Source organism: Ochotona princeps, chromosome 23 (genome assembly GCF_030435755.1).
Source record: "Ochotona princeps isolate mOchPri1 chromosome 23, mOchPri1.hap1, whole genome shotgun sequence".
Lineage (NCBI taxonomy): Eukaryota > Metazoa > Chordata > Mammalia > Lagomorpha > Ochotonidae > Ochotona > Ochotona princeps.
In genome coordinates, this window is record NC_080854.1 from 12,788,213 (window position 1) to 12,815,192 (window position 26,980).

Consider the following 26,980-nt stretch of genomic DNA (forward strand, 5'->3'; position numbering starts at 1 on the left):
GGAGTGAGCCAGTAGATGGAAAATCTTTCTCTGTCTCTGCTTCTCTGTGTATATCTGACTTTCCAATAAAAAATAAATAATCTTTTAAAAAAAGCAGATCAATTTATTTAGGCAACTATCACGTTTCACTAAATTTAAGATATCATGTGTTCTCCTTAAGAAAAAATCCTTTCAATGAAACTCTGACATAATACCTTTATGTCACTAACATTTTATTTCTACTTATTAAAGGCACTCTTTACAACTCTTTACAACTTATTTGGCTATAAATTTCTACCATTTGTAACTTTTGTAGATTCGTAAGAAAGAACATACATATTCAATAAATTGGTTAGACTAGTCCTAAAACTACTTGACACTTACAGTTGATTTTTTGGGGATCACATGCCAATAACAAGTATTTCTCAAGGCATGTTGGCCTCTGGGCCATCAAGACTATTGGTTAATGTAGAATTGCTTAAAAGAGGGCTCCACTATTGTCCCTGAGCATCTCATTCAACTGACTGGCTCCTATACTGCAAGGTTTACAGCACAAGTGGTCCATGACATGATATCCTGATGGCTATTCCAACTTCAAGAACTCTAACATGTATGATACGTACGCTAGAATTTTTTTTAACATATGAAAAAATTGGGCCCGGCGGCGTGGCCTAGCGGCTAGAGTCCTCGCCTTGAAAGCCCCGGGATCCCATATGGGCGCCGGTTCTAATCCCGGCAGCTCCACTTCCCATCCAGCTCCCTGCTTGTGGCCTGGGAAAGCAGTCGAGGACGGCCCAATGCATTGGGACCCTGCACCCGCGTGGGAGACCCAGAAGAAGTTCCTGGTTCCCGGCTTCGGATCGGCGCGCATCGGCCCGTTGTGGCTCACTTGGGGAGTGAATCATCGGACGGAAGATCTTCCTCTCTGTCTCTCCTCCTCTCTGTATATCTGGCTGTAATAAAATGAATAAATCTTTAAAAAAATATATGAAAAAATTCCATGTGGGTGATATAGATGGAAATTCTAAGCAACTCCTTCAGATAGGTTTTTCCCATCAGTGATCTCCAGTGTAAAAATTAAGTAGTGCTTCTGTCAATATGAATATGTGAGCAGGAAAATTCATCTGCATAGCAATTTCTCCAGCTTTAGAGTTTTTCAGAATCAATTGTGTCATTTGTTAAAAATGTTGATTCCAGGGTCCACCCCAGACCCATAAAATTGGAATCCCTGGTTACAGTGTTTTTGATAAGCTTCATGGGTGGTCTGGGGGGGTTGGGGGGAACACCCTGAACTACACTCTCTCAGATGTCCCTTCAGTTGTGTGCTAATTAAGTTCTGAGAACATGGACCTGGGGACTTCATGAAGCCCATGCAGCCAAAAGAGTGCAAAACATTAAAAATAAATCATATATATGATATATATGTATATATAACACGTATATACTTACATATATTACATAATGTCTATTTGAGAGAGCAAGAGAAAGATCACCCATCTGCTGATTAGACAGTAGAAAGCCCCAGTGGTGTATTAGCAACTGCATCAAATGCATAGGTACATTTGTTTGTTTTTTTTAAAGGGGTCAGGAAGAAAGGAGCCAAGATAGCATGACACTAGATTAGAGAATAAATCTGAAACTCAATTACTTAGAAAAGTCCTTTATAAGAGGCTGGGAAGTTATGTTTCATGTTTCTCTTTTTTGTAATGGTTAGCCTTGGATTATCTTTCCCTGATTTAATCGTTTGTTCAACTCATACTACATGTGAAGAGCTCTTGTTCACCAGACAGACAGATGAGTCTATTGGGGGTGGTCCTGATTGTTTTTCTATTACATTATAAAGGGTCAGTTGAAGGTTATGCAAAGGAAGTATTGTGCTATTAAGAAGCAAAAGAGCAGAATCATTTCCTATGATTCTTGGGTTAATCATAGATCTCACCCTCTCCAAAGCTCCTGGTAAAAAATTCCAAACATCTTAGCAATAACTTCCTTTTTTTTTCTTTTTAAATTCTGTTTTCATAGTTGAAGGGTGTATATCCACGTAGGCCACTGACTAGGGTGGGTGTATGTATGGTCGGTGTATGGAACAAGTAGAATGCAACAATCTTTCAATTCTTCTTCTTTTTCTCTTGTATCTACAGGGTTAGGGCGAGGAGAGGGGACGGCTCCTTGCTGCCAAACTATATCAGCATCCAGTATGGGGGAACAGTCATTTATTGTCATCTTAGAGATCCCGGTATGGAGAAGAATGTTCCAAGGGTGTGGTTTTGATAGTTCTGAGACATTTTTGGTTTTGTTGAACTAGGACCGAGAAAATCTTTCCAAGGTCCACTGGCTGACAAAGTCCACCTTAGTGCATTCACATATCCAGACACTTGTTGCAAAGCTTGACTAGGAGAGTTGTCCAACCTGTTGTGTTTTTTATCCTTTGAGAAGGCACTTGATGTCCTCTGCTGGCCTGGATGTGCTGGCTGTCATGTCCCCTGAGACCATCTTGGCATGCTATCCACTGCACAGACATCAGCAACTGAGGAAGCTTAGTCCTGATACATGCCCTTCAAGGTTGGACCACATTTTCCCTGTGATTTTCCCTGTGGCCAGAGTTTGAGTCCAGTCATTTAGTTGGAGAGTCCCCCAAGCACCCTCAGCTGGGATGACCCCAGACCTGACTCTTGTGTGTGCCATCTGGTGTGGGGTCTGGTTCAGTCTGTCACCTGCATTAGCCTATCCACATACTGGTGAATGCAATTGCCTTATTAATTTTGCCTCCAGTCCCATTGCCTATGCAAACTGACAGGTGCTATAGCCTAGCCCAATTCAGGTTTCCACAAACCCAGCTCTTATGCACACCAGAGGGAACTGTAGCCTAGTCAAGGTAACTCCCAGTAACCTGTATTAGGTTTGTCCCCAGTCCTGGTTCCTGTGACACCCATTGGTATTGTGACTTAGTTCATCCTGACCCACTACCAGATCTAGTATATATATACACACACACACACACACACACACACACACCAATGGGTACTATCACTTTGTCCAGCCCAGCCAATCCGAAGCCTTGGCTCTCTTGATCACCAGTGGGAGCTGGAGGTCAGCATAAGAGTGCCTGCAGTTCCCCTACCAGGTTTACTACCAGCCCTGGATCCTGAGCTTGCCAGGGGGTACTGTGGTCCAGCCTGACATAAGTTGTACCCAGTCCGGGCACTTACCAGTGGATGCTGCAGCAAAGCCCAGCTGATCCGCACTTATTCTGGCTCTTACATGTGCCAGTGGATGCTATAGCTTAGCCTAGCCTCGCCCTCTCCCAGACCTAGCTCACATGGCCAATGGGTGTTGCAGCTGTACTTAGCCCTATCCACTCTCAATCCCAGCTCCCACACTCACAAGTGGGAGTATTAGCCTAGCAGGGGAGTCCCTGAAGTTTCCATACGTGGCTCACCCTCAGCCCCAGGTCCTGCATGATGGTGAGTGCTATGGTCCAGTCTGGCACAGCCCGCCTCACCTTGGTCTTTACCTGTGGGTGCTGCAGCCTGTTTCTGCATGGCCTGACCCCAGTCCCAGCTTATGTAGGTGGGTGCTGCAGCTTAGCCCAATTTGGCTAGCACCTCTATCCTGGCCCTTATGTAAACTTGCAGGTGTAAACTGGCCCAATCTGTCCAGGCCTGTATCCTGTCCTTCCTCTTGCACCTGCCAGCAGATGCTTTGAACTGACCCAGCCCAGCCTGATTCCAGTCCTGGCCCACATGTATGCTAAGGCGTAGTCTGGCCTGGCCTGGGCTGTCTGCAGCCTCAGCTCTTGTACTCAACAGTAGGAGCTGCAGCTTAACAGGAGAATTGCTGAAGTTCTGCTATCAGACTAACTTCCAGCCCAGATCTTGTGCCTGGTGGTGGATGCTCATCCCAGCCTGAAATGGCCCTCATCTTGTCCAAGCATTATCTAGTGGGTACTATGACCTTGCCCTACCAGTCTGCATCCATTCCCGATCTTACCAGTGGATGCTACAGCTCAGCCTCGCCTGGAGCAACCCCAGACCTGGCTTTCCTGTGAAACAGTGGGTGAAGTATCCTCGTCTAGTGCAGCCCATATCCTATGCTGGCTCCCATGCATGTCTATGGGTACTAAGGCTTGGCTTGGCTCAGCCTGGCCCACGCGCTGAGCCAGCCCACACACATTCCCTACTTGACCTGGCTCAGTCCAGCTCTGGCTCTCATGCTCACTAATGGGAGCTGCAGCCTAGTAAGGGAGTTACCCAAATTCCTCTTCCAGGCCCAGTTGCAGACCTGGATCTCATGCATGCCAGTGGGTTCTAGGCCTTTACTCAGTATTGTTCACCTCCAGCCCTGGCCTTTGCATGTGCTGGTGGATTCGGTGGCCCCCAACCCATTCTCAGGTGTGCCTGCAGGTATTGCAGCTTACACCAACCCAGCCTGCTCCTAGCCTCAGTTCCCATGAGTTTCATGGTCATGTGTGGCTTAGTCCATCACCACCCTTAACTCTTGTGCAAACCAGTGGGTGCTGCAGACCCACAGGGGTGAGCCCACATATCTGCTACAGAATCTGTCCCCAGATGTGATTCTGGCTGGTTCTGGTTGGTGTTGTGGTCTAGTTTTGTGTGGCCCATCCCCTGCCCTGATACTCATTGATGGATATTGTGGCCTAGTCCTGCCAGGCAGGCCCACAGCCCCTGTTAGGTGTCAGTGGGTGATGCCGCCTAACCCAGCCCAGGTCTCCCATGTTGGCAATTGCAATGGTCTGATCCAGAGATGCCCTCTGGTTTCCCCTCTCTAAAACACCAGTCTCAACTCTGTCATCTACCAGAGAGTGCCATGGTCTGGTCTGTGAAAGTCCCCAGATGTCATTCCACACCGGTAAAATATTCCTTTAATGACCCCCACTCTCACGCATCCTGATACCCTCTTCCCTGGGCAATCCCCCCAGCTAGCATGAGCCCTGAAGTCATCTTCCAGTGGGGCCCAACAGCCCTCTCCCACATACCCTTAAAAAAAATAAAAGAATAGGCAACTAAGCTGGATATTGGTATAGTTAACAAAAATTTGGCATTAACCAGACCCAGGATTCCCAACAGCTATTAGCTGTTTTTTTTCCCTGTAATGTAACAGTTGCTTATATACAAGGCAACCTATGCAGTTGCCTACAGCTGGGAAGCAGTAACTTCTAACATGATTAAATTTGTGTTCTTTTGTATTAGACAGTTTTAATGTTTAAATGATTTCCATTATCTAAGCTAGTAATTTAGTCTTTTAAGAAACTGATTTTTTTTAGAAACTGATGATGTTTTAAAAACGCCTTTAAAGGAAATGGAAATGTGAGTTACCTGGTTTGAATAGTTCATGCTTATATATCAAAATATTACACTATGTGCAAACATGCACAATTTGCATGTTGACAAAAATTTCATGATAAAACACTTCAAAATAGAAAAGATATGTGTGTATAATAATATGCATATCATGTATACCTTTTAGGAAATTTGAGTTATAGGGGTATACAGCTAGAAAACTAGACTGAGGCATTTATGATAAGTGAGACTATAGATTTTGTGGAGATGTGGCTGGAAATAAAAGTCGTATGTCAAGCTGAAGCAAAACAAAACAACAGATACCCTCAAACTCACATTCTTTTTTGGTTAGAAGAGAGGCTTATTGAATTGTTTTGTTATGCCATGCTTGGATGAGGTGAGGCAGGCTGCTAGGTGTAGAACCATCATAAGGAAGAAGATTGAAACTCAGGCATGACGCTTTTGTGTGAATTAAGTGAATGCTAAGTAAGATCAGCTTACAGGAGGTGAGAGGAATAGAGGAATGAGTGATACAATATCCATGAGCTCATATTCTTTTGGGGTGTAAATTCTTGTAGAAGAAATAATGACATTGTACACCTGTCTGGTAATTTAGAGTTGAACCAGGCTTCCCTATCAACAGTCCCCCTCAATCTTCACAGCATCTTATTGAGAAAGGCAAGGTATTTCTCTTCCTTGGAATTTGCTGAAAGCAAAGAATGGCTGCATGTGAACAGAAAGGCTGGTTGATGCTTTCCTTGAGGACTGGCAGTGGACGTGGGGTTCAGGCTCCGGCCTTCTGGTTCTCAGTTCAGAGTTACTATGCTAGGTGCTCTTCATCCTGCCCCAGGGCAGCACATGATGCTTTAATTTTTGGAGGGGAAAGAAATGCCCTGTGACTGGTCTTCCTGGTAGTTGGATCTTCAAACTCAGAACTCTGATTTGAAAAAGAACTGGCCGGAGGAAAAACTTGTCCGTTCTCTTCACATTGGCACCTACCAGCATTGAGGGCAAAGAGGGGATGAAGGCCTTGGGGTGGTGAGGGCTCCTCACATGTTCACAACTCTGAATTGCTGGCTCATAAAGCAGTGTGAAACCAAAGGTAAAGTTACTGGATTTGAGCATTGTGATGAAAAGAACCTGAGTCTGTTATTGTTTTCTTGGATCCCATTGGCATCAGAAACTGCATATGATGGGAAGGTTCTCTGAGAGATTCCTCCCCCGGAGTCTGGGCTGAGGTTTGTAGTTGGCTGTCCTCGTCCTGTCATGCATACACACTCTCACACTCATTGTTCCTGTAGGGCTATTCACTGCCTGCAGCCCCTAATGATCTGCTCATTAAGACACATTAGAGAGCCCACAGCCAGGCAAGAAGCCTAATTAGAACAGGTGTATCTGACTTTTCCCACCAAAGCAGATGTCCTGTTTGAAAGTTGCCTATAAATTATATAATCATGTGAGTACATCAAATCCCACTTTGCTAATAAAATTATCTTTATTAAAAATCAGGGAATTGGAGAGATTTTTTTTTCCTCAGGAACATACTGGCTCCAAGACATATGATTACTTAAAAAAAAATGAGACAAATCCTTAGAAATTAGGGTTTTGATAATAATGTGACAATGCTGTCGTATCCCTCTTTGGTCCTCTTAGTTCCTTACTGAGGTAGGAAGCAGAGAATGTGTACATTGTGTGATGGCGTGTGCCTTGCCTATGATCACATAGCTTGGGGATGGTAGAGTAATTGCTAGGAAAGCAAGCTATTCCCACAGGCAGGAGGCTCTGGGGCAGGGGTGGGGATTCCCTAGTTCCTAGGCCTTGAAGGCTGACCTGTGACTGCTATGGGTCTCATCCAGTCTGTTGGATGTTGTTTTGTTAGGGTTCTTTAGCTATGGGGTTTCTCATGAACTTCTCAAGGTGAGTGTGATATTGTGAAGCTCCATGTTGGAGGGTCAAGAACTGACCATAATAATAGCTGTGATTTTTCAAACTCCACTCAACTTGTGATGGCTTCTGCTGTTTAATGTTTGTATTCTGTAGCTTAGTCTAGGACCTGGGTCTCATTTCTATGGTAGGGGGAAAGAGAATGAGAGGGAAACACTGATAGTGATTTTAACTTGATGGTCTGCAAAAATTATGTGTTTACTGAGTAGTAGGCTCATCATATGTGCTAGATTTTGCACGAGACAGATGAAAAATTGCCATCTGCTGCTGTCAAAACAGGAAGATGTTCAATGGTGTCATAAAAACAAAATTGAAAACTGAACTAAAACTGAAATCTCATTACCCCTATACTCTGCTTGTTAGTGTTTCTGGTTGCTGCTTGGACATTTCTGCCATTGAATCTGCCTTTGTGATTCAATTCAGATCAAACTTATATGATGGAGTTGATTTATGAGGAAGGCACTGCATATCTGGTACACATTGACTTGCCCAAGAACCACATTCTGAGGCTCTGGAATCTGCCCGTCATGTTCCCACCTGGACCACCTTTTGCCTAATCCTAGATATTTGGTTAAGGGAATCAGAATGTGTGAAATAAGGCACAAAATATCAATGATGTCAACGCACATTACCTAGGTTTTCTTTCCTGATTGGCATAATATCAAGTTTAAGAAAAACCAAAATGGTATTTTCAATATACTGAGTGTATCAAATTGAAATACTACTTGGTTTTATAATTCCTGTCCCATTTTGGAAGACTACATGCTGCCCGTTGGAACCAGAAATGGCATGGTTTAAGCTAACCATACCTTGAGATTTTGGAGTTGTGAGAAGCTGATACAATTCCCTTTGCTCTTTCTCACTCTGATTTGTTGACTGATGTGCAGAGAGGGTAAGGTTAGAGATATGTCAGCTTGCAACAAAGAACAGGCCAACGAGGGCAGACCTCAGGCACTTAGCTCGGTCGCTTTCTCTTCAACTGATTATTTAATTTTATTTTATTTGCCATGAAATAAGGCTGTCTCTGATTGCTCATATCCCAGCTTCCTAGCCCGGTTTCTTTCTTTCTTTTTAAAAGATTTATTATTATTATTATTTTGAAAGACATATCAGATTTATGGATAGAAGGAGAGACAGAGAGAAAAATCCTCCATCTGCTAGAGCTGAGCTGAGCTGAAACCAGGAGCAAGGAATTTCTTTAAGGCCTTGGACCAACCTCTACTGTCTTCTCTCCACTGACTTGTCATTTACTGACAGTACTGTCAATTTTATTTTATTTTATTTTATTTTTGTTTTTCATAGTAGGAGAGTTTCATGACCTTATGTGTTCTTCAGGTGGACAAAAATCCACTCCATCCCCTATGCATTACAATTGGAATGCACTCGGGTCACCAGTTTTGCACCTACATGCATTTGATTTTGCTCTTTATTCTAGTGCCTAGAGCCCGTTTGTTTCAGAGTTAGAATCCTGCTTTTCCTTAACCTCTATAAGCCTCAAAATTATCATCTCTAAGATGGGCAATAGATTTAGCGTCTGGCTCTTGAGGTGGATGAATCAAAAGTGGTAATCTAAACAAAAGTGTTTAACATAGTATCTAACACATGGTAAGATTTGTTAAGGGCTTGGTGCAAAAGCCTAGTGGGTAAATTCTCACCTTATATTCACCATACTTCACATCCAGCTCTCTGCTTGTGGCCTGGGAAAGCAGTGGAGGATGGTCCAATGGCTCGGGTTTCTGTATTCATGTGGGTGACCCTGAAGAAGCTCTTGGCTCCTGGCTTCACATTAGCACAATTCTAGCCATTGCAGCCAGAGCTGGGGAGTGAACCAGCAGATGGAAGATCTTTCTGTATCTCCTTCTCTCTGTGGATCTGCCTTGCCGATAAAAAATAAATATTTAAAAAAAAAGAGATTTCTTTGAAAGTTGCATGTCATTGATAAAGACTATTCCAATGAAGTCTTTGAAAAAAAAAACTATTTCCAGTGTCAGCCTAACTTATGAATTAGGCCCATTGAACTATTGGTAATGAAAGCATGATTATGTTGTAATAACCAAAAGAGTGTGTAACTCTTACATGAGAATGACATGACTCAAATCTGTCTCTGACATTATTGGGACCACAAGCAAAATCTTTAATCTTTTTCTACTCAATTTCATCATTCAAAAATGGATACAATCACAGTAGCTACCTCTGTAATAATGGGCAAATGAGTCAATACATGTGAAATGTTTATATTCTGTGCTTGGAACATATTGTGTAGTCAATGGATGAAACCCACTTTTGAAAACAATACATTAGAGTGTTTCACCTGTTATGTGTGTTTGCTTTCTTTTGAATTGGGTTGTCATAGGAAATTCAAGATGTTTGGAAGCCAAAACTCTGGCCTTTATTTCTTATCTTCTCCAGACCCTGTTGTCTGTGCTGTGTTCCTTCTACATTTGCACTCACAAAAACAAATCCTATCAGTAACCTCTGTCCCTTATCTTTAAATGCACATGTATTTCAGAGGTCAACTAGACTAACACTATCAATTCTCCAAAGAGGAAGCTTAGACCTGGGGATTTGCAACAGCTAATTTGTGACAGACCAAGAGTTATCCCCACTTGGCAAGACTGTTTATTTATCTAATGATAGTGGGTTTAGCATCTATTCTGACAAGTGGCATAAGGGGTTTGAAATTCAACCTATGTGGCTGATGTAAGACCACCCTTCTCTTTCATCTTGCTCTCTCTGTCCCACAGATCTTGCTTTTAGTAAGCTGTGGTGCAATTCATATTTGAGGAAAGCTACTCTGTTTTGCCTGATGGGATCTAGGCCCTGTGTGACTCCATAGCATGAAGGCCTTGCTGCCTGCTGGGAGATGTTTGCCTTGCCTTGCAACTTGCCTCTTTGGAGCTGGGTTTCGATTCCCCTGCTGGCTCCTGTGTGTCTTTGGACTGGCTACTTTGTGTGGCAGCTTGTAGCAAGGATTCTGAGAGATGCCAGGAGCTGAGGGGAAGGGCTTCAAGAGGACTCCATCATTGGACAGGCGACTCAGTGATGGATGAGCCTTCCTTCCTGTGGGGGAGTTTTGGGTCAGGACAAGTCTTGCTTCTAGTGTGGCTGTGGATGCTGATGGCTGCCCCTCCTCCTTCTGGACATGCTGCCACATTTATGACAAACACAGATATATGAGGCTTTAGAGATTGCATGTGAGGAGAGGGGTAAGAGGAAGGAAGAGAAGGTCTTTAAAAAAATCCTTGTCAAAATATTTTCATTTTCCTAAATATTGAAAAGGCACAATATACCCTTTCTTCTAAACGATCTCATAGCTATTTGAGGGGGAAATCTCAGATGCTTATTATTATTATTATTTGAAGAACTAATGATTCATGTCGTTATCATTTTTCTCCTGACCATAAAGAATGTGAGACAAAGCTACACCCCGGGTGATGTGCCCGTGTCAGAACAATTCCTGTCCCGAAGGAGGCTGTTCGACTTTCTTCACAGAGGTCCCTGAGGGCGGTGGAGACGGATGTGAGCGAGTTTTTCAGTCCTCATGCAAAACAACCATCTAAACATAACAGATGACATCAGCTTGGGCTTTTTCAATTCCTGGATGGCAGCAGCGTGTTAATCCAGCCTTCATCCTGGATTTCATAAACTAAAACAAGAGAGCCTGGCAGGAGGACAGCGCTGCCGCTGGGTTGAGGAAATTGATGACGGGGAAGCATGCGGGCAACCCAGTGTATAAAACTCATAAACGTGTAGGCAGAGGCTCAGCTACTACTTTGGACGGCCGCTTCCCACCAGCCAAGATCACGTCGGACTCGGGGGAGCCGAGCTGGAACCAGCTGGGACCATGAAAAGCTTCTTACTGCTGACCACGCTCCTTGTACCTGCGCACCTGGCTGCGGCCTGGAGCGCCAAGTACGCGGTGGATTGTCCGGAACGCTGTGACAGTCGCGAGTGCAGGAGCAGCCTACGCTGCAAGAGGACAGTGCTGGACGACTGTGGCTGTTGCCGAGTGTGTGCCGCGGGGCTGGGAGAGACCTGCTACCGCACCGTCTCGGCCATGGACGGTGTGAAATGTGGCCCTGGGCTGAGGTGTCAGTTTTACAGTGAGGAGGATGATTTTGGTGACGAGTTTGGCATCTGCAAAGGTAAAGAACGACCGCTTGCCTCCCCTCTAGGGACCCAGGGGAGCTCATTGAGGGTTTTTTTAGTCAGCGTTGGGGTCGGATGAAGCCGTTCTGCTGCTCAGGAAGGAAAGGGAAAATTGCAGGTGCGGTCATGCATGGCAGGTGTGGCAGGTGGAAGGAGACAGCTCATCCTGCACGTCCCTCTGTGTTCTGCAGAAACCAGTGTGCAGCAAGGCACCGACAGAGAAGGCAGCCCACTGTTTAGGGAGAGTTAAAGAGAGTTGCAGTGGAGGATGGTGTCGCCCGTCTCTTCTGGGAAACTTTAGAAACCCAGCAGGTAATCTGTTGAGAGGCTCTGGCAAGTAATTACAGAGGTCTCCTGGAGATAACCTCTCTGAGTGATTCCAGCCCCCGGATTTGGTAATTGTTTGATCTGGAAAGGGTCCGAGGATGGAGGGCTCTCTCAAGATGAAATACTTCAGCTGAACGCTAATGCACTTGGTGGAGGGAGATGGGGTGGAGGGGCTTAAGTTCTTTAGTAAAATAACTCACATTCTTGGAAGAGGGAATTGCAGGTATAAAACAAACCTCATTCTGCGTTAGAAACATTTTGGTCATCTAGAGAGTCAGCAAATGATGTCAGACAAGCTCAATTATTAGTGCAAAAAATAAAAAGGTAAGCATTTAATGTGGAGAACGGGGTTAGCTGCCTTAGAGAGAGGAAAATACCATGTTGAAATTATGGTTAAATAACATGTTCATAGCAAAACGTTTGTAGATTTCAGCTTAAACAGTGATTCTAGTTCGAAAATGTTTAGTATCTAAAGAATGATGATTTAAAGGCACTCTGTCTGTGGCCAACTCATGATATCATTAAGAGCTATTATTAAGATTCCCACATGCTATTAATTGATTCATCAATTGTTCAGGAGTGGACAATCTCTAAGCAATCTATATTTCATGTGCTTAATGTAATTACATTTTTATAACTGATAATAGCTAACTTAACTGCTCCTTTTACCTGTTGGAAATAATTTGTAAGTTCATCATCCTGTAATCTGCCAACTGCCACAAAAGGCTAGGAGAGAAATTCTTAAGCAATGATGAGAATTCTAATGTTTCGCTTAGTTCATTCTTGTTTATAACCAACAAGAGATAGGATTTGGGAGAAATGCTTTCTTTGGTGAATATCTAGATGTCTATTTGTTTCGACTGGAAAGGATCTGTAGTTTCTGTAAATTATGGGGCTTGTCAGCCAAGAAAAGAGTGCTTCACGTAAGGAAATTCAGGAGAAAGTGGTTAACACAGTCACACTCAGGAGGTAGAAAGTATATGAAATGGATTGCTTTTTTTCTTGGCATAGAAATGCTTTTGTAGCTAATGTGATTGCAAATGTGCAAGTACACGGGGATCAAGAAATAAGGGGGAAAGTGGCTGGACTCACCAGGACTCCGGAGAGCTGAGTGCACTTGTACGGATGCTCAATACAGTTGCCAATGACACTTACTTTTGAAAAGACATATAGGTTGATTTTTGGGATATGTTTCAGGTTGCTCACAACTCTAGTTTTGAACATTTCCCTCCCTCACTGCTTGAAATAATGAGGCTGTGTGAGCCTTAGCACCTTTAGGTAGAGGGATTGTATTTTGCTGTAAGCAAATCTTACCTCCCCTTAGTGTTTTTTTTTTTTTTAAACAGGGCACTCACATGAAAGCTGTACATTTCAGCTGCATAGCCAGATCCTTTCTTAATTTTCAGATTTTTGTCACTGTGTTGCCCAGACAGCAATTGGTTAGCATCATGCAATTATTAGATACTTGCTATATGCCCAATATTATTTAATACATCAGTATTATTTTATACTTATGCATAAGTGCTACTTAGTGTTAGCAGACTGACAGCATTTGACTAAAGTTTTCAGCTTTCCATATCACTGCAGACACAGTGAAAGGCCAACCCTGGGAGCTCTCCTGCTAGAGGTTTTACAGGATTTCTCTTACCAACAGAGAGTGCACAGGTCGTTCTGTATTCTGAAGGCTGCCGAACAGAAAGTGCTAACTCTCTTTGGAAGACAAATTTTATTAATATCTGTCTCAATCATTCAACTGAATGATTAGTAAATATTTGGATGCCTCACAACACTTTCCTTTACCCATATGCGAGGTTCCAGTTTCAAGAATATTTTCCATGCTAAGAGAATAAATATTCTGTATCTATTCAATTGGCTTCTAAAAGCTGATTAATGTATTGAGAAACATGTTCCCTCATAAAGTTCATGCGTTTTAGGTAATGATCCTGTTGTTTTTATCTCAAGGTATTGTGTTTTAGTCTAAGCAGAGGGTTTTTGCCAGTGTGCTGGAGCACTTAGGTAGGCTTTGCTATCTTTGACAGACAGGGAACTTGGTGAGGGTTGGGGCAGACTGTGGACTGATTTCTCATGGTGAACTGGGGTGTCAGCTCTCTTAGCTCTAGTTAGCTTGAAGCCCTTTCTTATACACTTAAAATAGTAGATTGTCATGAACACAGTGGATTAGAAGACAGCATCACATTTCTAAAACTGTCAAGAAGCTAATGCACCTGTTTGAAGCATCCATTATCTACTCTTACTGTGTAACTTCACGTTTATAATGAAAAATTCCAACCGTCTGTGCCTGGTATTTTTGAGCCCAAGTTAAGATTTCACATTCAAGATTCTTGAGGCTGCTTTAAATCCTAATGCTATGCACACAGGAACTCTTAGGAAGGAAGCTTATTCATAAAAATCTGTTCCCTCTCTCCATCCTCTGTCCTCAGACTGCCCCTACGGCACCTTCGGGATGGAATGCAAACAGACCTGTAATTGCCAGTCGGGCATATGTGACAGGGTGACAGGCAAATGTCTGAAATTTCCTTTCTTCCAATATTCAGTAGCCAAGTCTTCCACCAGGAGATTTCTTCCTCATACAGGTAAGAATTGTGTTATAAACTTTTTAACAGCACTTAAAAAGTATCAGTGTGTAAAATAAAGCATTGCTTCAGATGACTTTGTTTCTCTTATCTTAGTACAGGTGCTGTTGATTCTGCTTGATTGCTATTGCTGTTTCCTAAAAAGATCCCATGAACAATTTGGAGGATTATCAAATACAAGTTGTCATAAAGTTTTCCTAATTTATACAGAGGAAAAATATGATTAATTACAAAACTATCTGTTGCAAAAACAACCAACCAAGTTATACACAGTTCTTTAAATTCTTCAGTGATCTGTTTTATATATTTACTAGACAAAACTATTTCTCTCCCAACTTCACATACAGAAAGTACTGTGAGGAATTTATTGGATTAGACTTAAGAGCCAAGATAGAAAAATAGAGAACATTTTTATTTTTTTAACCAAAGGAAGCCTTTAAATGGAATAATTCCAAGCATATGTTTTCACGGATTTTGGAAAGAGTAAGAAATGTAACGTCTGTGATTGAAACTTGGGAAATAAGTGAACTCGTAGTAGTAATCGCACGTAGCTCGTTACTTCTTTTTATTTGTTTCATAGGTTGTTAGAATGTGAGGACTATATGACTGATAAGGTATTTATATGCACATAATTGGTTTTCTTGTTGAAAAATAATCAGTATAGTTTTCTGCACATTAAGTTAATTAGGGTGTGAAATCTTTGGCAAATGTGTGTTTTCTTTCATCTTTACTTACTTATGCATAAGTGTTACTTAGTTTGTTAAAGTTAAGGAGAAATATGTAGTTTTTAAGTTAATTATTAGTTTTATTATGGCCATGCTCTTAAAATTAATTTAAAAGAAAATTTTTTATTTTTAAAACCTATCAGGTAAATAGTATTGTGAGCATTTGACCTGAAAATTGAGACATAAACATTTTGAATGCTTATGATTGACTTGTTTTTATATTTCTTGAAAGTGAAAAATTGGGTTAAATTTTTTTTTAAATTGAATTTTACATAACCTAAAATTAAACATTTGAAGGTAAATATTTCAATGACACCCAGTGCTCCCTCAGTATTGTGTGGCTACCACCCCTATGTAGTTTCAGACATTTTCATCACAGCTGAAGAAATGTTGGGACCGGTTGGGCATTTTCCCCACTTCCTCATATCCCTCTGCCCCTGGCAATCACTGATCTATACCTCCTGGGCCCATAAATCTGCGGGATGGACAGGTTGCCGTTAGTTCAGGTGTGACGACTGTTGTCTCAGGATACCTAGCTGCCTCAAACACTTGGGATTTCTGTTTTGCTTTACTCTTTTAAAACCACAGGCTGACGAGAGCTTGAGTTTGCATCTACCCCTTCCCACCAAGGGAGAAGCAGGTCCCTGTGTGTCTGGTGCAGAACATTCCGAAAGGTTCTGAGAGTGCCTTTGGAATACTCATTGCTCAGTGGTAGGAGCCGTACTTAGTGTCCCCTCCGGGACTCACTCCTGTCCCTCTTGAATGCACACTAGGGGGAGCGACCTTTTAGTCTTGTTTGTGAGCAGTCTCTGTTCCCAGTGTGTATTATCCTCTCATTTTCTTGCAGTGTAGGCAAGCATCTTGGCTTGGAAATGGATGTTTGGAGGGTACTTCAAAAGGCACCTGGAAAAAATGGAATTACAAGATAAGTAAAGAGATAAGTTAATTTGGGTGCAAGAAATTCTTCTGAAATCCATGCCCATTTTTTTTATTCAAATGATGCATTTTCCATGAAAGTTTTGAAGGTCCATCATATGTACAGATTCCACATTTTTGCACTCAAGTCAATTTACCTTTATCTGACATAAAGTCAGCATTTTATTCCATTTTCCACAAACTCCTTGAAGTCACTTCCTATTGCCGGGCATCCATTAGGTGATAGATTGTACAAAGATATTTTTGTACTAAAAGTAGGTATCTAGATTCTTACTAGAGATTTTTGGAACAAGCAGATGTTTCTCCTCCTTGGGCCCTCATTCCTGCCACAGACTTCACACCACAGGGCACAGAGCTGTTGGGGTCCACCTTTGAGAGCAGGCTAAATGTCCCCAGCATTGGGGAGTGGAATTCTGAACTGTTTTGTGACTTTATACACATTCGATTGCTAGGCAGTGCTAATGTTAGAGTGTTCCCTTTCAGGATGCAGACTGCTGAAGCAAGGGTAGCTTACTACTGACAGAAGCAGAGAATTTCATTCGAGAAAATTCTAAACATGACAGACTTCTCCAGGTTTTAGAGCAAGAACTATTTTTATGAAAATTCTATCCTTTGGTTGCACTTCTGGTTTCTGGAGTCACACCAAAAAGCAAATTCTTCTTTACACTTCTAAAAAATCTTAATTTATTCTGACACCATTTGCTCATTCAGTTAGTATTCATTGAGGGCCTTGCATGTTCCAGACACTGTTGTAAGGGCTGAAAAAACAGCAGTGAAGAAAACCAAATCTTTTTTTTCTTGGAACTGGAATTCCAGGGGGTAGAATTAGAAAGGATTTAAAAAAGAAAAAAGACAAGTGCATGTATGAAGTAATGTCAAGGTGTTAGTAAGTGAAGACAAATAATTCAAGGGTATTGTTTCTGATCCAGAGTGGTAAATAAGCTCACATGAAACTTTGACTCAAAGACTTTATATTAATTCCCATTGTAAACCAGAACAAAACTGTGCTGGCCCATTTGGACATGATCTGTATCCCTTCTAATTGCAGAGTCCGACATGGCGTCTGGAGACGGCAATGCTGTGAGAGAAGAAATTGTGAAAGAAAATGTTTCTCGATCTCCTGTAATGAAATGGTTAAATCCACGCTGATCCCCTGGAGCAATTTCTGAGAAAAGGCTCAAATGTAATGATTATTCAACACACAGCCAACATTTTAGGAAATGTCTAAATTATAGCAGATGGACACGCAATTTTTGGAAACTAAGTGTAAATCAGGGTGTACCCAGAAAAAAATTGTAGGCCACTTACAAATCCTAAATTGCATATGACTGAACTAATTTTTAATTTTTTTTGCTAAATATTTGAATGCATGTAGACTTGTTAAATGTGTGTGTAGAGTAACATTGAAGAACTCAGGATACATTTTAGAGAATCTTACAAGCAGTTAGTTTGCCCAAGGGAAAGCTAGTCAAAACTGAAGACCACAAGGGACCCTGTTCTTTTCCTTGCCCTGCAGTAGTGTTGGGGCAGGTGACGGAGGTAGAATTAGGAACAAGAGAAGGTGGGAATGGGGAGGTTGTGGGGGGTGAAGAAATTTAGATATTCCCTGTAGTAGCTTCAACAGAATTTAATTGTACTTAAACAAAACAAAACTTTGGGAAAAGTCAAAACAAAACAACCAGAAAACCCCTGAACGAAGTAGGATGTTTGAAGCCTGTGGGAATTCAAGTATTGGCCTTGGACTGAGTTGATTTCAAAGGGCTGCTAATGTAGTTCCCAGGTCACCTGGATCTGAAGGGTGGTACTGGGACGGGGACCAAAACATGGACTCCCATAACTGGCTGCATAGAATGTCGCCTCTGAGTTGCTCCTAGGAGATGCAGGGAAGGGGTATGTGTGAAGATTAATATTTATGCTTTAATAAACAAATCCGTTAGTACAAGGCATCCTGTACACTTCTATATATCACCCTTTTGAGGAAATGGACCTATTATTGTTTAAAATGATTATGGTAAAGGTGTGACTCTGAGCTCTCCAGACACCCGAGGCATGGTAAATGTATTGTTAATAACTGTAGTAATATTAACAGTAACAAGCATAAGAGTACTCTACAAAATCTCAAAGAATGGACAACGGAGGGAATTTATTTAAAAGCAAGTGCTGTAAAGAAGATGAATTTTAAGCTCAAAGTATAAAATAACTTTTTGGGAGGTTTGGAAAAAAGTTCATTTTTTTCAATCAGAAGCATGTCAACCTTGAAATACAGTTTTATTTTCATATTTGCTTGTTTCAAACCTGAGTGACAAGCAGAGTTAGGAATATGCTTGGGGAAAAACTGAGCACAAATAGGACTGTTGTATCAGATGTTGTGAGGAAATATTTGCAGAAGTATTATATTTGGAGTAAAGAACTTATTTAAGAATTGTCGCTTTATTTACCTGTATTTTATTCTTGAAGTCTGCCAACAGAGTTGTGAATGTGCACATGGGAGAGTCTTTGAATGTATGCTGAGTAAAGTGACGGCTTTTGTTTGAAAAGGACATTATTGTTCAATAATTAAAAAAGATATAGCTGCTTCTTGTTGACTCGTGATTTTGTTGATTTCTAAAATCCTATTCCTTCAATGAATAATAAGAATTCTTTACTGAATTTTCTGTGATAAACAAGCTACTCCTAGCCAAAGGACTGGAAGACTTTTCTGGTCTTTACAACCTTTGTGTACTCTTCAGAGCTTGCTATGGTAGGTCCCTTTAGATTAAACCACTAAACCGTTTCTTTTATGGAGCCTCTGCTTGTGACAGCAGCGACAAAAGAGAAATACTTCTTTTGATATAATAAATTAGCTGTGGATGTAAGACTTGAAATAGCAGTTTCTAAGTCACTAAATCAATGGCTCTTTCACATAACACTGAGTTATTGAACTTACAGCAGAATTTGTTCTTTGCTTAGTTTTCTGCTCCTGGGTAATAACTTCTTTAGAGATTGAAGTTCTGCCACTAAGCAACTACTCAAGGTAGCGCCATCCTGTTCCAGGTTCTGTGAGGAAACTCCAAATACTTCAAGCTCAGTCACTTGTTAGGTGATTGACTGAGGGTTGCAAATGTAAAAATGGTGACTTGTTTTCACTGTCATTAGTTTAGACAGCTCACTTATATGCCCTAACTTATACTTGCATTTTCACATATTGTGAATGTTTTAGAAAATGATTGTTTCTTCCGAAAATACAGTCGAAGACAAATCTGTCAGTACTTTTAATGGAAAAGAGTAACCTATAGCTTTGAAGCTTAACTTTCATCCTGTTTTTCTGGCTTAATCTCTTCAGTCTAAATGTTCCTTTAGGGTGGTGTGGCAAGTTGAGGGAAAGCTAGCTGGGGGTTGCGGGGGAGGGTAGGACTAACTCTGTGCCTTGGGAGAAGGCTGAAGGGACTGTCTGAGTGATTAAGGGGTACAAAATCTGACAAGCGTGGACCCATCCTCTCTGAGTGGCAGGCACGTGTCCAGCTTCCACACTTGATGCTACTGAGGACTCTTCCTAAAAGCCAGTATCTGTCTATCACAAATTGTTCTATAGCTTTCTGCTTCTATTCTTCTTTGCAGTGATCTTCAAGCCTTGAGATTTTTGCACCCCTGATCTCTCAGTTGGAAAGGCAGATTTTCAGAGAGAAGGAGAGAGTGAGGAAGATCTTTCATGTGCTGGTTCACTTTCCAAGTAGCCACACTGATCAGAGCTGAGCTGATTGAAAGACAGGGACTTGAATCTTCTTCCAGGTCTTCCACCTGGGTGCAGAGTCCCAAGCTTTTGAATTGTTCTCGACTGCTTTCCCAGGCCACAAGCAGAGAGTTGGATGGGAAGTGGAGCAGTCAGGACATGAACTGGCACCCATATGGGATACCGGTGGTTGCAAGGTAAGGAGTTAGAGACTAGGCCACCACTCAGGCCCAACTGCACACTTTTTAATACAATGGAAAGTTTTCGAGCAGGTGATATTAAATTATTATAATAGCATGATTACATTAGATTCATTGTAAAGCATCCTAGCAAACTAAAACTTGTAACAGACACTTCTATTTATAAAGTTCTGAGATTGTCTTCCTGCACACCAATGAACAATTTTGGGAAGCTCTGGGGATGAAAAATGGAATGCCATTGATCATTATCTCTGAGGAGGTCTGATGGTAGAGAGAAACAAAAATGACACTAAAGGAAAATGATTACATTGAAGGGATAAATGGATGGACAGGTAGCTAGAAAGATGAGTGGGAGCAGGGATGATGGGCAGTGGGACAAATGCAGAGAGATAGCTGGCTGAAGGACTGAATGAGTGAGTGAATGAGTGAAGCAGTTATTGGGCCTTTGATGTCGACTAGAGGAGTGCTGCTCAAGAGGAACACAGCCTTTTCTTTCTTTTCATGTGCTGCTCTCCTGACTCCTGATAGCTGCCTATCTAGCCTTTGGAGTGTGAGGTGATGGGCACAACTGAAGGCCTGCACTGGAGTCAGTGAGTCTGTCCAGAGCAACAAAGACAGGGAATGTGTCTCTCCTGGGGAACTGGGGACATCGACCACACTGGGGTAACCAAAAAAGGGTAAGATGGATCCGAAGCAGCCAGAGGAGGCTGTCGTTCACTCTGAGATGCTATTTGGGAGGGTTTGTGTGCATCCTGCATTTTCTTCCTTTCATTTGCCCTGATCTCTTTAGAAGTAAAGGATCCATCAATGATCCTAGTCATTAAACTAAGGCCTGGCTCTAAAGGGTGCATGAGAAAGGGTTATCATTCTCAAACATTAGCGTGTATCACATACATTCAGAGGCCTTGCTAAAATGTTTCTGTGCACTCAGTAGATGTGAAGTAGGACCCAAGAATGTTCCATTTTAACAAGCTTCCAGGTTAATGCAAATGCTGCTAGTCCAGAGATCATACTTAGAGAATCACTGAGCTGGGGATGGCTGCATTTGTCCAGAGGGGGAGACAAGCTAAGTGGTGATCAGAACCCATTGAAAGAGGCTACTGCAAGACTGCTTAATACAATGGTATCCTTAAATTATTTTTAACATTCTTAACTATTAAAGCAGCTGAGCAGATTAACAAATGTCAGAGAAAAATTTTTAAAGATTTATTTATTTTTATTGAAAAGTCGGATTTACAGAGAGAAGGAAGAGGTAGAGAAAGATCTTCCATTGCTGGTTCACTCCCCAAGTGGATACAACAGCTGGATCTGAGCCAATCTGAAGGTAGGAGCCAGGAACTTCTTCCGGGTCTCCCACACAGGTGTGGGGTCCCAAAACTTTGGGCCACAAATAAGATGCTGGATGGGAAGTGGAGCAGCTGGGATACAAACCAGTGCTCATATGGGATCTCGGTGGATGCGAGGTGGAGAAGAGTCAGCCACTGAGCCAGTACATCAGGCCCTATAAAGCTGTTCTTACAATGTAGAGATATATTTATACACTTTTCAGCCCTCTAGAGAGTATAGAAGTTCATGGAAACCTGAATTATCAACATGAAAAGAAAGACCTAGAGAACGCTGGTCTAAATTTTTTACTTCACAGATGAAACACCTAGATAAAATATTGTGAATAGTAATGAAAACTCTACTTTTTACCATTGTACCACTTTTGCCATTTGATGCTCACAAGTTAAAACATTAGGAATCTTCATTATCAACTCCATATTTAAGAAAATATATATATGTACTGTGTTTTGGAGGATTTAAAATATCCTTTCATGAGAAAATTCTACATTCCTTTAAATTCTACCTTTAAAGTATGCAAAATGTATTTTGCAGTATTTTGTAGCATTGGAACATTACAAATAATCTGAAAAGGTCATTGATATTGTACTGGCTAATGGAATGACAATATAGTCAAGAATTACATATATTGTAAATATGGAGAATGATCAGCTATATATACTACACAGCAACTGACAAAAATTATCCTCACTCCACAATAGAGAGATAGCATATTCAGATCTGATTATTGACTGCTAATTGGGGTGCAGTCTCTTGCCTGAAGTAAAATCAGAACATAATTTTTTAGATTTTCATGACTCTCCATACCTTAATTTGAGCACAACTCTTACTTTTTAAAAAGGGATAGCTTTATCAGATTTCCTGCCATAGGTTTTATAGAGAGAGCCATCCTCTTCTTGCATTGTTACCTTGTTAATCTATGTCTATAAGTATGTTATGTAACAGTGAGAATTGGCACAAAAGTACTGGGAGCAAATGCAGCCCTCTAGATAAGTTTGTTTTTTATTTGAGAGGTAGAAAGATACACACAGAGTTGAAAGAGAGAGAGAACTCATTCACCCGTTCACTATCCAAGGGCCTACTTTTCTACTTTAGACAACCAATGACCAGGGCTGAGTCCAGCCGAGGCCAAGAGCCAGTAACACAGTCCAAGTTTTCCATGTGAATGGCAGGAACACACATAATTGATTCATCTCCTACTGTCTTCCAGGGTTGTATTAGTAGGAAACTGGAGCCAGGATCCAGAATTGGATGTTGGGCTCTGGTGTAGGACATGAATGTCCCAGCCACAGTCCTAACCATTAGTCTAAATGACCCCTTTCTTGGTATGTTTTTAATATAGCTAATGGCAATACAAGTTATCAAGTGCATCCCAGAGAGTGGCCTGTTTGCCTGGGTTCTTCAGCATACTTCATGGGTGTCGATTCTTGTTTTTTTTTTTTTAAAGAGTAGGTAGATGTGTATTAATTTTGTATCAAAGAGCACGGTAGAAGAGCTCTTAAACCAACTCAATTAAGAAAAACAATCATGTTACAAGGCCATATGGATAATGCTATTTTTGTGAAAGAGTATGTAAATATATATAAAATAATGCTATCTATGATGAATCTTTTATTCTCTTTTGTTTTTTAACTTTTTAAAATTTATGAATATTGAAAGCAGATTTCATGAATTTCAGATATTTGCCTTCTTCTTTTCCTCCTTTCCTTGCTTCCTCCTTCTTTTCTTTCCTTGTTTTTCTTTCCACTGTGATGACACACTTCAAGTTACTTTTGATCACAGGCTCATTGCTCTTTCACACAAATAGCTCCACCGGTAAAAGGTCCTTCCCGGGAGGCAGAGGCAAGAGTTCTAGACAACAATCAAATCACAAGACATCAGTTGATATACATTAAGATCTCTCCGTTTATATTCTCTGTGTTAGCTACAACCAATCAGAAAAACAACAACAACAACAACAACATGGCATTTCTCTTCTTGGGTCGGGCTTATTTCGTTAAACATAATGGCCACAATTCATATATACACACACAACTATTTTCTGAAAATTTGTAGCTGGGGAAAAATAAAGAGGACTCTGTATCTTTGAAGATCTAAACTTCAGCTTGAAAGCAAGTGTGCAGTTTAGTACATACAGGTTGATTTAAAAAGTTAATACTGTGTTTCAATGATTTTGAGATGCCCTAGACATTTTGTTAGGTTTGGAGATGAAATCTGAAACCTAATGTAGAAGGTTGCAGTTTTCTTGTACATGCTAGAAGGGCTGCGAAGTGAACTTTGCACTTCTTTGGAACAAGTCTTATATGCAATAGCAGTAAAAAATGTGGCAAAGGCATCTTTATCATCAAAGTATACATTTTAAATTACAATCTACTTTCTTACCTATGCGTGGAAAATGCTGTCTGCTTCCACCAGTGGTGCTGGTCACCGGGGTTTTTAAGTTATTTCCTTTACACCTGTGAAGTTGATAAATATTTCCTGTTTTTGTTGTGTCTGAAGAAAACAGGAATGAACAACTTGGAAGTGACGATTAAATGCACTTCATGGATGACCCCTGCATAGACACTTCACAGTATGAAGTTTGTGTTTTCTTAAAATTCCATCACAACATACTTTTCTTAAGGAAGAAAAGTGATTGTAATAACAAACTGACAGTCCACTGTGTGGGGGAGGACAAACTTTCCAGGCAGAGAGAATATTAGTTGGGAAGAGGGGTAGAACTTAAATGTAAAAATGTAAAGTCTTCCAAGGTGAGCCAACTGAGGGGTAAAGCACTGAATATACTATTGGTGTCTCTGCTCTAACTACGCATAGTTAGCTCGTTAGAAGACATTTCTGATCTTACAGTACTACGTAAGGACAAGGGTCCTTGATGCATGGAGTTGCAGGAAATTGAGATGAGCCCACAGTGTCACTCTCTGTTGACCTCAGGTGCATCCCTAAGCCTGAGGATCCCTGTGTCCTCTCACAATTGTGGGTAACAGCTGATGTGCCAAGGCTGAGAAACTAGGGACATGCTCTGTGTATGTCGTGGCATCCCATCCTTGAGTCTACTGTATGTTAAACTTTCTAATTGAAGGTAGATGGTAAAGTCAGTTTCACCTTTTTGTTTTGGATTTTCAGAGATTGTAAATTGATGCGAGACTGAGATAGTTCAAATAGTTTACATGTCTTCTTTAAGAGAGAGAGATAAAGAGACTGAAGAAAGATGTCTTACTTCTTAAATGTGAAGATATCCATAAAAGGCAAATTGCAAGAGAGAAATTCAAAGAATATCATACAAAAGAAGTGACTGTTTTTAAAGAACAAATAATGGTGTTCTATTTAAGTCTCCAAACAATTATTAGCATGTTCCTGAAAAAAAAAAATAAAAGCTACAATGCTTCGGCAGAGCACCGGGGAGTCCTCCTGATGTGCCAAACTTCCCTGGGCGTTATTTTTAGATTTCTATTCCTGTCTTTTATTTTGGGACTCGGCCTGCTTCCTTTGCGGCTTCCCCTTAACTTGTTCATACCTTTCTTTCTTATATAATGCATTTTAAATGGCATCCCACCCCCTTTTCCCACCTCTCAAAGGAAACTCCAGGAATGTTGGTCAGTTTAGGAGCTCCTGCTTGTCTTGGCACTAACATAGTTCTCAGTCTGAAAACATCCTAGGAAACCCGGGATCATGGGTGACTCTCTAGTTATTTAATGTCTCTGGGCAGCTGATTGATTTGACAGCAGCTGGAGGTTGATTTGAGTACAATTTTCATGAAATAGTTTCATGACTCTTAGAAGCCAAGGAGATTTGAAAACAAGCTTTGCATTCAACAGATTTAAACAAAAGCAATATCCAGGTTTCAAAATAAGGAGAAAGTTTGGGTTAAGGCTATTTTTACTTTTTCGTCTATGAGCAGTTGGTTATATAGTCTCGTTGGAGGCACATTTGTTCTGCACAAAAGCAGTGAGTGAGTGGCAGCACACTGAGGAGGTGAAAGATTACAGTCTTTGTTGTTGTAGAGTCCTGGAAACAGGGCTAGTAACAGCGTGGCTCAATTGGCTAATCCTTCACCTGTAAGTGCTGGCATCCCATATGTGCGCCGGTTTGTATTTAGGCTGTTCCATTTCTGATCCAGCTCCCTGCTGATGGCTTGGGAAAGCAGCAGAGGATGGCCCAAAGCCTTGGAATTCTGCACCATATGGGAGACCCAGAAAAAACTTCAGATCAGTTCAGCCCTGGCTGCTACAGTCATTTGGGGAATGAACCACAGGATGGAAATACTCTCTTTCTTTGTCTCTGTTTATTTGCTTTCCAATAAAAATAAACAAAAAGCCCCATAGAGAAATTCTGGAGATTGAAATGATACAACCAAAACACTGGTGCATATTTTAATTGTGTGTGGTGCTTTATCATTCTCAAATGGTAACTTATTTGATTGCAAGTAAAATGAAAAACAAAGTGGAAAAGTTGACTTCAACCAACTTCAGCAAAAAATGTAAAATTTTGATAGGATATGGGATACCACACAAAATGGGAAAACATAACCCATCAGTTTAATCAACCTTTTTGGGAAGTGCAGAGTACATTGAGACGTGGCAGGTGGCAGAACAAGAGGAGCTGATGTTCTTGCTGGGGTGTGGCCATGAAGACCAGCAGCTACAGTTATTTTGTTCCATGCCATTGTGCAGGGCTTCTTTGAAACGCTTCTTTGGGATACCACTCTTGGGTCCGTTTTGATGAATAACTCAACTGTGACATCCTTCCTTTGTAGGAGAATGTCACTTTCTCATGTAGCTGTTCAGAATCCTCTGTGGCCAATGTGATGCCAGCTAATTTAGGAAATAGCAAAAACGAGAGTAGCTCTTAAGAGTTACCTTTCTTCAGGGAAATTTACATCTGTAAGTGGTACACAGTACTCTTGGTGTGAAGATCAAAATGTATGCATATCTTCCATCCTTTTTGCTGGGTCTTCCAGTAACAATAAAAACCAGCTAGAAGTATAACAAACATGGGTGCAAATGCTTCATGCATATATGAGAGAGAACTTAGAGAAATGAGTAAGCCTCTAGAATAGGTCTCAAAGAATTGCCTTAATCTTCAGGCTTAAATACCATCACTGAAACAAGGGAAGAAGACTGAGAAAAGAGCCCCTGCTAACACAAGAAGACCATGAAAATCACCTTAAAACAAGGGTCTGTTACATAGAAGTGGATACCTCCTGTATTGATTAAAGTCCCTACTGATCAAAGTCACTGCTAGTGATGTAGTTCTCTTCCTGATGCAGAGAGACATTGACAGAGGTGGATGTCCTTTGCAGAAAGGGAACTCTTAAGAGCTACTCTTGTTTTTGCTATTTCTTCAAATAACCAACTCAAAATAATTCTTATGCAAAAAAATGCATATTTGGAGTGACATAGTCTCATATCTGCTCTCTCTCCAGTCATATTCTGGAGAGGCATTTCCTAAATATCATCCTGTGCATTTAAGGTAACAGGAATAAGATTTGCTTTGGTGACCAAGAAAATCTGTAGTCTTAGGAATACTCCCCAATAACCAACTCGAGGACCTGGTGTGGTGGCCTAACGGCTTAACTCCTCGCCTTGAATGTGCTGGGATCCCATATGGATGCTGATTCTAATCCCGGCAGCCTTGTTTCCCTTCCAGCTCCCTGCTGGAAGCCTGGGAAAGCACTTGAGATTGGTCCAAACCCTTGGGATCCTGTTCCTGTGTGGGAGACCTGGGTGAGGCTCCTGGCTCCTGGCTCCTGGCTTCAGGTCAGCACAGGTCCGGG

The 26,980-nt window shown here is 41.3% G+C and overlaps 1 protein-coding gene across 2 annotated transcripts; it reads left to right on the forward strand.

Moving 5' to 3' along the window:
* The first annotated feature begins 10,668 nt into the window (after positions 1 to 10,668).
* Positions 10,669 to 17,789, forward strand: ESM1 (endothelial cell specific molecule 1). 2 transcript variants are annotated; one of them, XM_058680101.1, is made up of 3 exons: positions 10,674 to 11,368; positions 14,141 to 14,293; positions 17,003 to 17,787. In XM_058680101.1, exons 1-3 carry the CDS (start codon positions 11,068 to 11,070, stop codon positions 17,101 to 17,103), a joined length of 555 nt encoding a protein of 184 aa, XP_058536084.1. In that variant the 5' UTR covers positions 10,674 to 11,067; the 3' UTR covers positions 17,104 to 17,787. The 2 variants fall into 2 exon arrangements, with proteins under 2 accessions (XP_058536085.1, XP_058536084.1); XM_058680102.1 differs by lacking the exon at positions 14,141 to 14,293 and having other exon boundaries at positions 10,669 to 11,368; positions 17,003 to 17,789.
* The last annotated feature ends 9,191 nt before the right edge of the window (positions 17,790 to 26,980 follow it).